This window comes from Hoplias malabaricus, chromosome 4 (assembly GCF_029633855.1).
Source record: "Hoplias malabaricus isolate fHopMal1 chromosome 4, fHopMal1.hap1, whole genome shotgun sequence".
Lineage (NCBI taxonomy): Eukaryota > Metazoa > Chordata > Actinopteri > Characiformes > Erythrinidae > Hoplias > Hoplias malabaricus.
The window spans coordinates 39,085,889-39,099,637 of NC_089803.1; the positions used below are offsets into that span (position 1 = coordinate 39,085,889).

Below are 13,749 nucleotides of genomic sequence, written 5' to 3' on the forward strand. Positions count from 1 at the left end.
CAGTTTGGAAGCGAAGTGATTGCTGAGGGCCCTACCGCACTTTTTTTTTTTTTTTGGAGGATGCAGCTTTCAACACAAGCTGGTTTAGATTCTCCAGCTCGGTTCAGTGCTTTCTCCAGATGACTCACAGTTGTTCAGATGCTGATTTACCAGATAGTCCATGAGTTATTACGCCTGAAGTGTTTTGAGTCTAAATTTGCTCTTGCTTACAAGTTGTTATGCAAGAGCTTACAACAGCCTGTAGCTTAAAGTTGGTGGTCTTTTAGTGAAAGACCTTTGATTGAACTAACTGTGGGTTGGTGCAGGAGGAGGCGGGTAAGATTCAGATCAAAACGGTCCTTTATTATTCACCGCTGTAGAAGCAAACTATCCCCACCTTGTTTACATTTTACTAGAGGGAATTAATTTACACAGAACTCTTCACCCTCCATGATGCATTATGTACATAAGCTTTATTCTCAGATTTTTGTGTCTGTGCATGTTGACAGCAGAGTTGGAGAATGTGTGGGGTTCAAATACTGTGCTTCCATGCATCAATAATATTGTGTTCCTTTCAGAATGTTAATACAAGATGTTAAACTGGAAGCAACAATCAAATAATCTAATACGTGTATTATGATATCATTTTAAGAACCTAAAAAGCAGAGATTGATTACATTTCTTTGTGGCTAATATCAGCTCCATCCAATAATATGTGCAAAAAATAGACTTCAGTCGTACAATGTGTACAAATTATAGATTGCTGTCATAGAATGTGGTTTGCCTATTGTGGATATCCATGAATTTCTGATGCCTATCCTGTGTGATATGTCTGTGCATTAATAATTACATCATAATGTAAGCTTTACTAAGATTTTCTTCAGGATCAATAAAGTTTTATATTATCCCATCTCATCTTATCTTATCTGAAACATTGTCTCTTAGTTTAAGAAGTGTGATAACTGTTCAACTAAGACTAAGCTTACAAAGTAAAAAACAATATTATTGGTTACCAGTATTCTCTGCCCCTCGGATAGACTTGTAAATAACTGGACCGGTGCATTGATTCATAGGGCACAAGCAAATCCTGATAGATGTCTGATAGTTACATCTGACATAACTGTGAGTACTGAAGGTTACAGACAAGAGACAGCTGTCCTAGAAGGAAAAGGTATTATGATGGATATTCTCAGGTCTAATGAGTCTGGAGAGCTTGTGTTTATCCAGCCCAGTGAAAGAGTTAGAAGCCAACTTGAATGACCCCAGCAGGCCAAAACTGTAGAGCAAGTATTAATCTGAAGAAATCCTAAGTCTTACAGGATCTGGTCATAGTCTGAAAATGTAGCGTTCCATTCTTTTGAAATCAATGAAGAACAGCCAAGTGTTTGTTGAAAAAAATCCTACAGTCCTCTTGTGTAGCGTGGCCCTCTCCTACTTAATGCTTTGTAGAAGCATGTTTTTATACCGAATTACTAACAGATTTGATTGTAGACGTATGAAATTTATGCATTTCTGAATATTTTTAAATGTGAGAAATTACTTACATTACTTACTTTTCCTCTTCTGTACTTCTATTTTTTTTTTACTTTATTTTTATTTGTTTGGAAATGGTATGCCCAGCATTTTCTCTCATGTGATCTTGCTTAATACCACCAGAGTTTTAGTGATTTACAGCATCTAACAGATGCGATTTCACTCACAGTAATATACTGCCCTCACTTAAGTTGCAAGTATTTTGCAAAAAGTAACTGCAAGACAACTTTGGCCACAAAAATAACCACTCAAACCATAATAAATCCTCTAATTATGAACACATGTGGCATGAAATGTGAGAGTTTAGAGTGTTGTTTGGTCTAAATTTTGTTTGTTGTTTCAAAATTCAATAAGTGAGGGAAGTATTAAGCAAAATATTATAACTGTGACACATATGTGGTGGTTAACAATCACTCCACAGATTTAATTAGGAGCAGGCCTTATCAGGTCTGAGCGCTGATTGTCCCAGAGGCCTGAGACAGGTATGCAGACAGATTTCAGCAGCTTGCTCTCCTCAGAGTAACTCTCCAGGCCTGCCATTTCCACCAGTTTATTTTAAGCTCTCGTGCATTGTAGATGACGACATGGCACTGGCCGTGAACACAAGAGTCACTGTGAGCTGCAGCTCCCACCAAACCCTGCCCAGAGACCCTCCCCTTCCGACACCCCCACCCCCCCACCAACACTCACTCAGCCTCTCACAGCAGCCTGTGAGGTTCTGCCTTCTCTTTATGGTTCAGCTATATTTGTCCACACTACTCTGTTGAAAATGTATGGAGCTGCCAGAGGCCTGTCCCTTCTCCAGCACCTCCACTGAGCCCCTGGGGAACAACAGTGCGAAGAGTCTCTTGCAAAACTTCCCAAAACACTTTAGCCCCCGATGCACATTTAACGTGGGACGAGAGCTAGCTCTGACACACAGGCACGCTAACAGCTGTGCTGAGCTCCCAGTGGAAAGAGCTCTGATTGCCCTCCTCTCTTCTCTCTCCTGCTGCCAAACCAGTTCACGCTTTAGTCATGAGAGACTGGGGCAAGATTCCCACTTAAGCTGGTCAAAGAAGCATCTCTAATTGGGATGACGTACTGACTATTTTTCGGGTGTGAGAAAGGAAAATGAGATGCGTTTTATGACCTGGGGCGACCCCTCACAGCACAGATGTTAGGCTCTATGTGCAGGTATATGCACACTTTAAAATATAAAAGGTCCTAAACTGTTCCCCTCTTGGGAAATGTTGAGTTAAAACTTTAAATTTATGTCTTTCGGCTTCACACTTAGACATTTGCACGTTACTTACACAAAGCGTTCTTTACAGAATGTTCCTTAAGTGGCTTTGTTGTGGCAATGCTCCAGAAAATCCTTTTTGGAACTCCTGCTTATTATAGCATCAAGCTAAAAGGGGACTTCCACCCATTTTAGAAACTTTCTGCATAATTAAGCTCTAAACTGAGGGATTTGGTGTGGTCTCATGAGCAATGTTAGACACAGTCTAGGTGTTCACAATGGTTGTGATGAGAACCAGACGTCTGATTCCTCTTAAAGCTACTCCATAAATATCGCAGTTGTCCAAAGAGAAACATTTTTAGTTTACTACATCATTTGAACTCAGCAGCTGCCCTTCACACTGAGTTAAAATTTTAGAATGAATGGACCAATAGAAATGCTACCAAATTACTTTTTACTTATTACAAATTACTTAACTTATTTTTTTTTTTTATATTGACTTCCTCTGAAAGTTAAGAAGGTTTTTTAATTTTCCTTTTCTTATAAAGTTACTGTTTTGAAGATAAAAGTTTTCATTTAGACAGCAACAATATGCTATCTGACACCTGAGATATAGTATTATCATTGTTCTTTTTTTTTTAAATGCCACATGGTCAAGGGGTACATTTAGGGCACTGTGAGGTAAAACAGTTTCCAAGTTTGTCTTGCTATCATATATTGACCACAGTCAGCCTTGTAAATATGGCTTTTTGTTGACTTTTTGTTGATCATAAACTCAGGCTTTTCTTCTAATGTGTGTTAGAACATTTCTATATAATGAACCATTTAGACCAGAGTGAATAAATCATTATATAATGTTGAAAATGTAAAAAAATGACTTCATTTCCCTTCCATTGTAATGACGAGTCAGTAGCTGGTGTTAGATTACAGCTTCTTCATGTAGTTGTGCAACGTTAATTTCAGAATCCAGTTGCAGATGGATGACTCTCCCACAGCAGCTGTCTACAATGTTACCAAGCAACAGGCACAACCATGTCACTGACTGTTCCTTGTGATGCTGCTGGCAGCTAGCAAAATATAATGGAAGAGGATCAGCCTGGTGGGCAATGGCCCAGTTTCTTTATTAGTGGATGGGAAAGCGTTCCTCTTTTAGGAAAGCCTTATGATGTTGTTGTCTCCCCGCTGCTGTCTGTTGATGGTGAGTCAGTGCTGGTCTTCCTCAGAGGGATTCCACCAGCACACAGCAGCACAGAGCAGCACACAGCACAGCTGCATTGCTCACCAGCACAAGAGCTACTGCAGACCTCTCATTTTAATCTAATTACAATCACAGTCAGACTGCAGCCGTGTCATAGCACGGCATGAAACTGAATTATCAGCCAACCAAGGCCCAACAGCTGAGAGGGGTGCACACTTTAATCTGATTATACAACCTCAGTGTTGTTTACTCATCTATTTTAGATGACAGAGCTGCCAATCTTCCTGCTCTAAAGGAATGCACCATCATCGAAGATTCAAGGTCCTTGTGCCTCCTGCGTCGGATCAAAATGTCTCGCAGTTTCAGAATATCAGTTTAAGTCTTGGTGAGATCATATTTTCACATTTTAGCTACTCCTAAGGCATTTCTTCATCAAATGAGGAAGGATGTACTAAAATATACAGACCTATTGCTGTAAAAAGTGGAACTCTAACCAAAAAGAGTTAGCTTACAATAAATTAGACCATGTAAACACTGATAAGCCATGATGACAGCATATATAAATATATATTGTTTATATTCCTATCAAAGAATATTTGTCTGAACAGTACAAAATCTGGGGTGGTCTGGCATCCAAGTAGGATGGCCCTAGAATAACCATAGCCCTGCCTTTCAATAGACCCCCCCCCCCCCCCGGCCCCCTCCCACACACACACACAGATGCACAAATACACACAAGCAAGTGAGAGTCAGTAATTCCATGGTTATTATTACCCACCACACCATAAATCTAAACATACAGAGCAGTGGGGTCCCAGTACTCACATTTCATCTTTTAATTAACTCTGTATCTATATGTAGAAGCCTTTTTCACAGGCTCAGTACTGCTCCTCTGCTACTGAAGCCTGTTATCAGTCTCTATAAGTGTCTTCAGCATTGGTTGTGAACCTTTAGTTGACTGCGATGAGATTACTATAAGTATTAGGACTGGTGTTTTGATTGATGCATTGGACTTCTAAAGACTGGTCTCTTGGACATTCTTGGAGGCGAAACCGGTCTTGGTTTGAACTAGAATGCCATACAATTCCAGGTCCATAGAAAACCCTGTTTAGTCCAGGCATAGGCTCAGTCCAGGTTTGGGAAACTACTCATAAGGGAACTTACACACTATCATCTTCACCTCCCTGGTAGCAATTCCCAATGTAGAGATGCCATGTTATCAGTGCACAACAAACTTGCTATTACAACCACCATGGTGGTTTTGAACTTAAGTGCACACCATCTTGGAGACAGCAATCTGGATTACTGACTGTGGGGACAGTACCCAGGGGCCTAAGGCAGCCCACAAACCTTAAGGCCCTTGGTGTCTGCACAAAAGGCGTTGCTACTAGATGGACTGTTTTTCTTTAAAAGATATCTGTATTTGGAGACTTTGCTACTATGTTAATGTTATACTAGTGTTATTATAATGTCATGACTTTACTGTTATAATAATTTTAAATAACTAATAGATGTTTTGTCATTTTTTTAAAATAAAACATTCATAGCTCAATGATTAACCTTTTCAGGCTACTTCTATGTATTTTATATATATTATTATTTTAAATAGTCTTTTATATGTTTATATATTGACATATTTATGCAACATGTTATTGGTAGAGGACCAACAAAATCTCCAGGGTTTTCATGAGACTATGATTTATTCCTGGGTATGCAAAGTCTAGCACTATCCCTGGATATGAATGTCTAGTGAGACAGAGAAGTGAATAAAGAGAGCAGTATCTGTCAGTGATGCAAAACAAAGGGTTTTATCTGAGATTTTATTTGTTGACTGTACTTTCTGAACTGAGAAAGGTGCATGGCAGCTGCCTGCTGTGTGTCAGTTATTAGTAGTCAGCAATGGTATTAGGCACTTTAACAACCAAACCCTATTTGCATTTGAGTCACTTGCTTCCTGCAGCATTACTGAATATGGTTGTCATTCTCATGTGAACTCTGCTGTACTCAGCTCTGAAATCGGCCCTGACAGCCGTGTTTAGTCTGAGTATAAACGTAGTCTCAGAGTGCCACACCCAGAGTCTGTCTCCCTCTTTCTCACTCCCCCTCTCTCTCTCTCTCTCTCTCTCTCTCTCTCTCTCTCTCTCTCTCTCTCTCTCTCTCTCTCTCTCTCTCTCTCTCTCCTTCTCTCTCTGTGACCCATCCAGCAGAGTTCTCAAAGCATGAGAGAAAAGCCTGAGACAAAGTGCTTTCAATGACACTGCCTTACACATGACACTGCCTCCACACATTGCCTTCTGTATTATTTCCAATTTCTCTCTCTCTTTCTCTCTCTCTCTCTCTCTCTCTGATCTTTGCGCAGCATTCCCTCAGAAGCAATACTCTCCACATGACTGTTTCCAATGAGGATCTATTAAAAACGGATGCCCTGGGATAAAGAGTTCTTCACAGTAGTTTTTCAGGTTTAAAGTAAACAAACAGAAGGAGAAAAAGTGAACAGGCGCTTTTTTGTTCCTTCAGCCTCTTCATCTCTTATAGGAGAGAGCAGCTTCCTCACGAACCACACCCAGCTCCAAAACCATACAGGAGGGTGGATTTTAAAACTTAAAAAAACATCTACCTCTATGATTTCAGTTTTCAATAGCAACTGGAAAAAAGAAGGACCAGCGAAACACAGCCTAAGGTTAAAATTTGATCTCAGGGTCACTGTAGGGATTAATGCAACACACACACAGACACATGACCACATCCACTGCTGCAAAATTTAGTAAAGACTGTGTAGCTGTGTGTTGTGGCTAAAATAAGGACTGTGTCTGGATTTTAGTCTCTCTCTGTATGTGTGTGTATGTGTGTGTGTGTGTGTGTGTGTGTGTGTGTGTGTGTGTGTGCATGAATACCAGGGGCTTATTTAAAGACTCTGACATAAATACAATCTGATATGTTTTGGCAGTGAGCTAGCTTAGGGTCTACTGTGAGAAAGACTGCTCATGCCATGTCACATCTATATCCAAAATGTACCTCCCCCTCTCTCTCTCTCTCTCTCTCTCTCTCTCTCTCTCTCTCTCTCTCTCTCTCTCTCTCTCTCTCTCTCTCTCTGTTTTCTCTTTCTCTGATTAGGTTCAGGTGTGACACCAGAGCTTTAGTCAAGACTACGTCTGTCGAGTCTCAAGTGTGAGACTATGACATCTCGAGACTAAGTCTTGGTAGAGTCTGTAAATGACTCCTGGTTGAAGACTAGAATCCAGGTATCCAAATAGCAGTGACCCAATCACAGTGATTTAATAACTGTCTCAAGAAGCTTATCAATATAATTCATTGGTTAAAAAAATATGAACATGGTCTTGGAATTATGAAAAACGAGGTATGTACACAAAGTTCATTAGAAGTCAGTAAATGGAAAAAGACATGTAATATGCTCAGTCTACACCCCCAATTTCACTATTTATCCTCCTGTTATGGACAAAAACCAGGTGCAGAAAATGTCTGCAACCATTGAGTTCTAAATTTAGATGTCTTGGTTTTTCAGAACACATCAATGCTCTGAGGTTCTTGGCATTCAGAAACCTCACTGAATAAATCCAACCAACGACAAGGCCAGCTGACTGAGTCATACATAAACATAGCTGGTTTGAGTTGTTAAGTGTGTTAGAAATGTAAAATAAATAGCACAAAGACAATAAAACCACATTGAAAATTTATAGTTCTAAGTGGAGACCGGAATAAAGCCAAGTCCAAAAGCTATTGAATCCAAGACCAGTTTGATACACTTGAGTACTAGAGCACACCACTGCAAAGAGTTCAGTGACTTTCCCTCAAATGTTGCCAGTTAGCCATGTCAACAGTTGGGTAAATTATGCTTCTTCAAAACTCATTTACTCACTCACTCACTTATAAATAAATAAATATATATATATATATATATATATATATATATATATATATATAAAATGTTAACCTTGTTAACATATCTGTGGGATATATATGGGATAGTTTATTTGCTAGACAATGTATCATGAGTGAGTAGTCAGTACCATGGCTGAGCATTTCTGCAGTGTTTCAATGACAGTCTGAAAACCATGGATTCAGACAGCCAGTGTCTTGTACACTATAAATCGAAGGAACCAATCCCATTAACTTGCAGGACAGAGCTTTCAAGCTGCCGGAGAGTGGTAGAGGTGTGCAAAAGGAGGCAGGAACTGATTGCACATTCATAGATCCCTGTGTGCTTAATACAGGCAAAGATGTAGAGTTACACCAAAACACTTTTAAAGCATTAGGGAGTTTTTCCTGGAAATAATTCTACATATGTCATGTTGATGAACAGAGATAGGGATATAATCAATGACTGGAGAGGGACTTTAATTTTGCTCTGGAGCTATGAGGTTAATGTAGCTAATAAGTAGTGGAAGCTTAGACCTCCAAGTCAGCATGATATAAATTGAATAATAAATCATACACACTGGCTACAGACTGGACTTTGTTGTAGTTTCTGACAGTTCAACACGTTCATAATACTGGTTGATGGTCGTAATCTAAATTTACCTGTTAAAAAATAGTATCTTTGAAATAGATTTTTTTTTGCTTTAATGGAACACCCATAAAATATACAGCTAAAACCACTCTCCTTGAATCAAGTGTGGAAACAAAGATTTTCTGCCACTGATTCCACGTTATGCTCAAGAGCTTGTCTTAAATGGTGTAACTTACACCTGGGGAGATATGAATGTTTCATTTCATTTGAACATATCTGCAGAGACCTGCAGTGATTTGAATCAATCTTATTGTGCTCCAGAGTGCTTTATGTTATAAATGATTCATGAATTAGTAACTACTTAGTAACTATGAAGAATCCGTTACTTTAAATACTGTGAGAAAAGTGTGATGTAGCCTGGACAGATTAATATTAAAGGGAATATTGCAGTACTGCAGCTTGATGTAGAGACGTGTTGGCTAATGTAGGTCTATCTCAGTTCTGGAAGTGTACTACTGCTGTAATATTTCTGTTCTTATTGGATGCATACACCTGTGATCCACTTTAATTGGACACTCTTCATCATTTCAGTATCGATGCTCACACAATTGTATGTGACACACTCCAACTTTGGCCCAAAAGGAATGAGTGTACAGCCTTTATCTGTAAACGAGCTGCATAACAGAGCATGTGGTGTGTGATTAGCAAAGATAAATGTTTGGGTGTATGTATGACTGGTCCAAGCCTTCTGTTCAGTGGGATTGTGTGTTTTTTTTTTTTTTTTTTTGGTTTCATGTGTGTCTATGTGTGTGTGTGTATGTGTGTGTGTGTGTATGTGTATGTGTGTGTGTGGGTGTGAGAGAGAGCAAGCACATTCATTTGCCCCTTTCTCCCTCTGTCCTTTTGGATACCGTTGAGACGTAGAGACTAATCTGGTCAATTTCCAAATGCAAATATTTTGTTTATTAATCCAATGTGCAGAGAATTCTACTAACACAATTTACCCTGCCAACTAGTGAATCTCTCTCTCTCTCTTTCTCTCTCTCTCTCTCTCTCTCTCTCTCTCTCTCTCTCTCTCTCTCTCTCTCTCTCTCTCTCTCACTCACACACTCCTTGTATAGCTTCAAAAACTCATCTTCGGAAGACCTGTTTGTGTGGAGTGTTTCTATAGTGACACAGCAGAGGGAGAAGTGAGTGGAGACAGAATAGCAGGCTGTACATAGTGCTGAGTTATTCATCACGTAGAGCTGTCACAGGTTACTTTCCATTGATACACAGTCACCACTACTGTTAGACGAGATCTAAACACATAAGGCAAGTGCAAATTTTATCTGAATTAAATCAGACTCAAATTTGTAATTTATCACTACTGGGTTATAAATCTCTGTGCAAATTCCAGAGACCAATTTGATTTCATTTTCAGTCTAATAAGACATTAAATATAAGGTGTTATTTATTTTCTATTTCATTTATTTATTTGTATTTAAATAGAGGATACTTAGGCGTATAGATCTAAGGCAGTCCACTTCTGCCTTGTCTGGACATACAAAAACCCTATTCTGGATGAAGAGGTTATGAAAAAACCTTCTAAATTCTTAATGGAAGTCGGTGTAAAGATATGTTATTCCAAGTAATTTCAAGCCTTTCTATTGTTCCATTCATCATGAAATATTCACACAATGTGAAGGACGAAGGGCGTGTTCCAATAACGCAGTAAACTAAAAATAAACTAAAATGGAGATACATGTTTTTCTTTGGACAGTGATGATTGTTTATATATTGACTTCAGTTTATTTCATTCATTCATTCATTCATTATCTGTAACCTCTTATCCAGTTCAGGGTTGTGGTGGGTCCAGAGCCTGGAATCACTGGGGGCAAGGCAGAAACACACCCTGGTGGGGGCACACACATTCATTCACACACTCACACCTATGGACACTTTTGAGTTGCCAATCCACCTACCAATGTGTGTTTTTGGACCGTTTGAGGAAACCGGAACACCTGGAGGGAACTCCTCACAGACAGTCACCCGGAGCGGGAATCGAACCCACAACCTCCAGGTCCCTGGAGCTGTGTGACTCCAACACTGCCTGCTGTGCCAACAGTTTATTTCAATATTTCTAATATTATGTCATTAATAATGGTTTCTCCATTTTGTTCTTTGATTTTTCCCCCATACTGCAATACATGATTAATAAATTGCTGAAGTAACAATGTACTATATCCTGAAAGTATAAAAAAGACTGCCAATGAATAGCATAATGGAGTCATATCCACAACAGTCCATTTTTAGGGATTACAGCCAGCATCTCAGAACATACAGTAGACTGAGTTTAACTCCTGGAATAGGAAGATATTACTGCGTGCATCTCTGGATTGTAGCTTCTGCATCTCTACAGACAGACACACCCTCACTGTCTGTGTTTAATCTGGCTACACGCTGTGGGTGAGCTGAGCTCAGACTGCTGCTCTCTCAGAGTTAAAGAGGAAAGCTCTCACTCACTGAAATGATAGATGGTGCTCATGTGGTGGTACAGTAAAGATTCATAGTATTCACATATAGAACCAGGGAATACACACATTCCCCTTCCCCTTCTCTCTCTCTCTCTCTCTCACACACACACACACACACACACACACACACACACACACACACACACACACACACACACACACACACAATAGAGAAATCTTAACCACTCCTAACCACTAGCTTATTACTGTGTTATTAACCTTGACTTATTAAGCAGTAACTATTCTTCCTGATCTGCCCTCTAATGTATTCTTTCATAGCAACTGTTGCTAGGTTGGAAAGGCAGTATAGAATATTAGCAAAGCATATAAACAATGGCACATTTCCAACCTCCCCCTATTCTGTTATAGATAGCTTCAACTCTCAGGGGCTTTTTCGGTTTAGTAGAGCATTTTCTTTTTTTTTCCTCTAGCGGTCTATAAAAGGTTTCCACTCTTTGGTGGAGCATAAGTCAATTATTCATTAACTAAGACTTAATACAAATGGTGAAACTGATGTGTAACTTTATTCGATTTGAGAGCGAGGTCTGCATTTGGACCCAGGTAAGGTGCAAACACAAGAAGATCAGTATCAGTATTTAGTGTAGGGACTTAGCATGCTGTATTTTGTCTTCTTTCCTCCTCAGTGAAAGTGAAAGGATAGTTAGGGAAAGGGAGTCAATGGGACCCTGAATGGGTCTCATTAAGATGACAGCGGAGTCTCCCTCTCCTCCGCTGTAGACTCTTTTTCAGTGCTTTGATCTGCTGCCACACTAATGATCCAAAGCCTGACTTCAGATCTCAATAAAGGCCACTTTAATACCCATTTAACTTCCCTTTTAATTAAGACGCAGTGCTCAGAGTGGCGGTGAAGATGTGAGGGTGAAGCACAGACAAAAACTCTGGAGCAGCTGTGGAGGGCCAAGAGAGAAGCCCATGCCAGAGAGGAGTGTGTGGACTGATCTGTGTTCCTCAAAGCCTCTCTTCATTCAGCCTGGATGTTCCAGCTCAGAGCTGCTGGACACACTAGAGTTCCCACCCCAAATCCACCGGATACCAAGCCCCCTACACACACACACACACAAATGCTCAAACTCTTGGGCGGAAATGCATTTAAATTTAGGAGGAGGAGGTGCAAAAAAAAAAAAGAGAGAGAGAGAGAGAGAGAGTGAAAGAGGGAGCATGCAGTTGAATAGCACTGTGGCAGCATTGTGTACCGGCTACTTCTTTTTTTTTCTTTCTTTCTTCTCTCTTCTCTCTTTCCTCTCTCTCTCTACTTCTCACCGCCCATCTCTTTTCCCCTTCATTCTTTCACCTTCTTTCTTACACAACCCTCCATCTGTCTTTTCTTTTCCATTCATTTTTCTTTCTCTCTCAATCTCTCCATTTATTCTGTCTTTTCCTTTCTCCTTCTCCCACTCTTTATACATTCTCTCTCCCTCTTTCTATTTTTTCTCTTTCCATTTGCATCCTTTTCTTTCAGCCTCCACTCTCTAGAGAGGGATGCAGGGGTGAACACTGAACAATGCCTTCGTCTGCCACCTCTGCCACCTTGACTCCACCCTTTAACAGTGTTCAAACACACACACACACACACACACACACACACCAGCCAAACCTCACCACACACATCTCTCATTTGCACTTAAGCCTTTTGCAAATGTAAACTTCACTTCCTCATCCTCATTATTAATATTACATAACTTTCAATATACAAAACATATAATAAGTTTATAGGTTTGCTCATTATAGTTTTAGTTTAAAAGGCCAACAGTTGTGAAAGGGTTAAACTGAAGTATTCTCAGAAATACACACACCTATATATAAACTTGGCTTGGTGGATCTCCATGAGTTCTTAAACTATTTAAAATCTGTTCAAATAGACTCTAATTCAACTCAGTCTCAACACTTTTTAGTTTCTTAGCAGTTATAGTTAAACACTGTAATTCATATTTGGTACAGAACCATACTGATTATTAGACTGCAGCTTAGGGGTTAAATCATAATGCTGCTAATTCAGTTCACTAACATCAGCACACAGACACACGCACACTCACAACTGTCTGTTCTCCATTCATACTTCACATGACTCAGCTGGCTCACACAGCCACGTCTTTAAAAGTCAGAATGTGCAGTGCAGTGCTGAAAAGTCACTGAGAAAAGTTTGTCACTGAGATAGTAACTGAGAAAAGTAATTCTTAGACTGAGTGTGGTGTGTGGCTCCTTTGTGGAGTGTGGGGTATTAGAAGCACTCTTACCTCCATGGCTGGAGTGGAGCAGACAGAGCAGGGGCAGTAGGGCAGACAGTAGCAGCCGCAGCGCTCTCATGTTGTCCAAGTAGTCGCAGTCACAGTCAGAGTGTGCAAGCTCTCCATTCACTGTGCACGTCTGCTTTACAGAGCCAAAGGCAGATCTCACCCTTCTCATGGAGGGGGCGGGTCAGCCAGGCCCCAAAGTGACACCCTGATTCCCCCAAAAACCTGCAGAGGAACCACCCACCGCCCCTTCAGTACACACCCCACACACACACACAGCCCTGCCCTGCAACGCCCCACCAGAAGGAGCTCACCAACTTTTCTCTGTTCTGTTCCTCTCTCTCTCTCTCTCTCTCTCTCTCTCTCTCTCTCTCTCTCTCTCTCTCTCAAGATTCACTAGAAAACTAACAAAACACATATTTGTAAATAGGATATGTGGATGTGAAGAACCATTTCACCCTTTTTACCCAAAATAAAGGTGTTGCATTTACATTTAAACCACAGGCACATTTGCTCTGTAGGCTACAGACTACAGTAGAGAATAAATAATTAAATAGATTAATAAATAAAAAAGAAATTAA

At 40.1% G+C, this 13,749-nt stretch overlaps 1 protein-coding gene across 1 annotated transcript in view; it reads right to left on the minus strand.

Moving 5' to 3' along the window:
* cspg4 (chondroitin sulfate proteoglycan 4) overlaps positions 1-13,288 on the minus strand; it is a 68,318-nt gene extending 55,030 nt beyond the window's left edge. The window contains exon 1 of the mRNA XM_066666795.1: positions 13,172-13,288. Within this exon, the coding sequence (XP_066522892.1) occupies positions 13,172-13,241 (70 nt within the window). The 5' untranslated portion in view covers positions 13,242-13,288. The remainder of the gene's footprint in view (positions 1-13,171) is intronic.
* Positions 13,289-13,749: the final 461 nt, after the last annotated feature.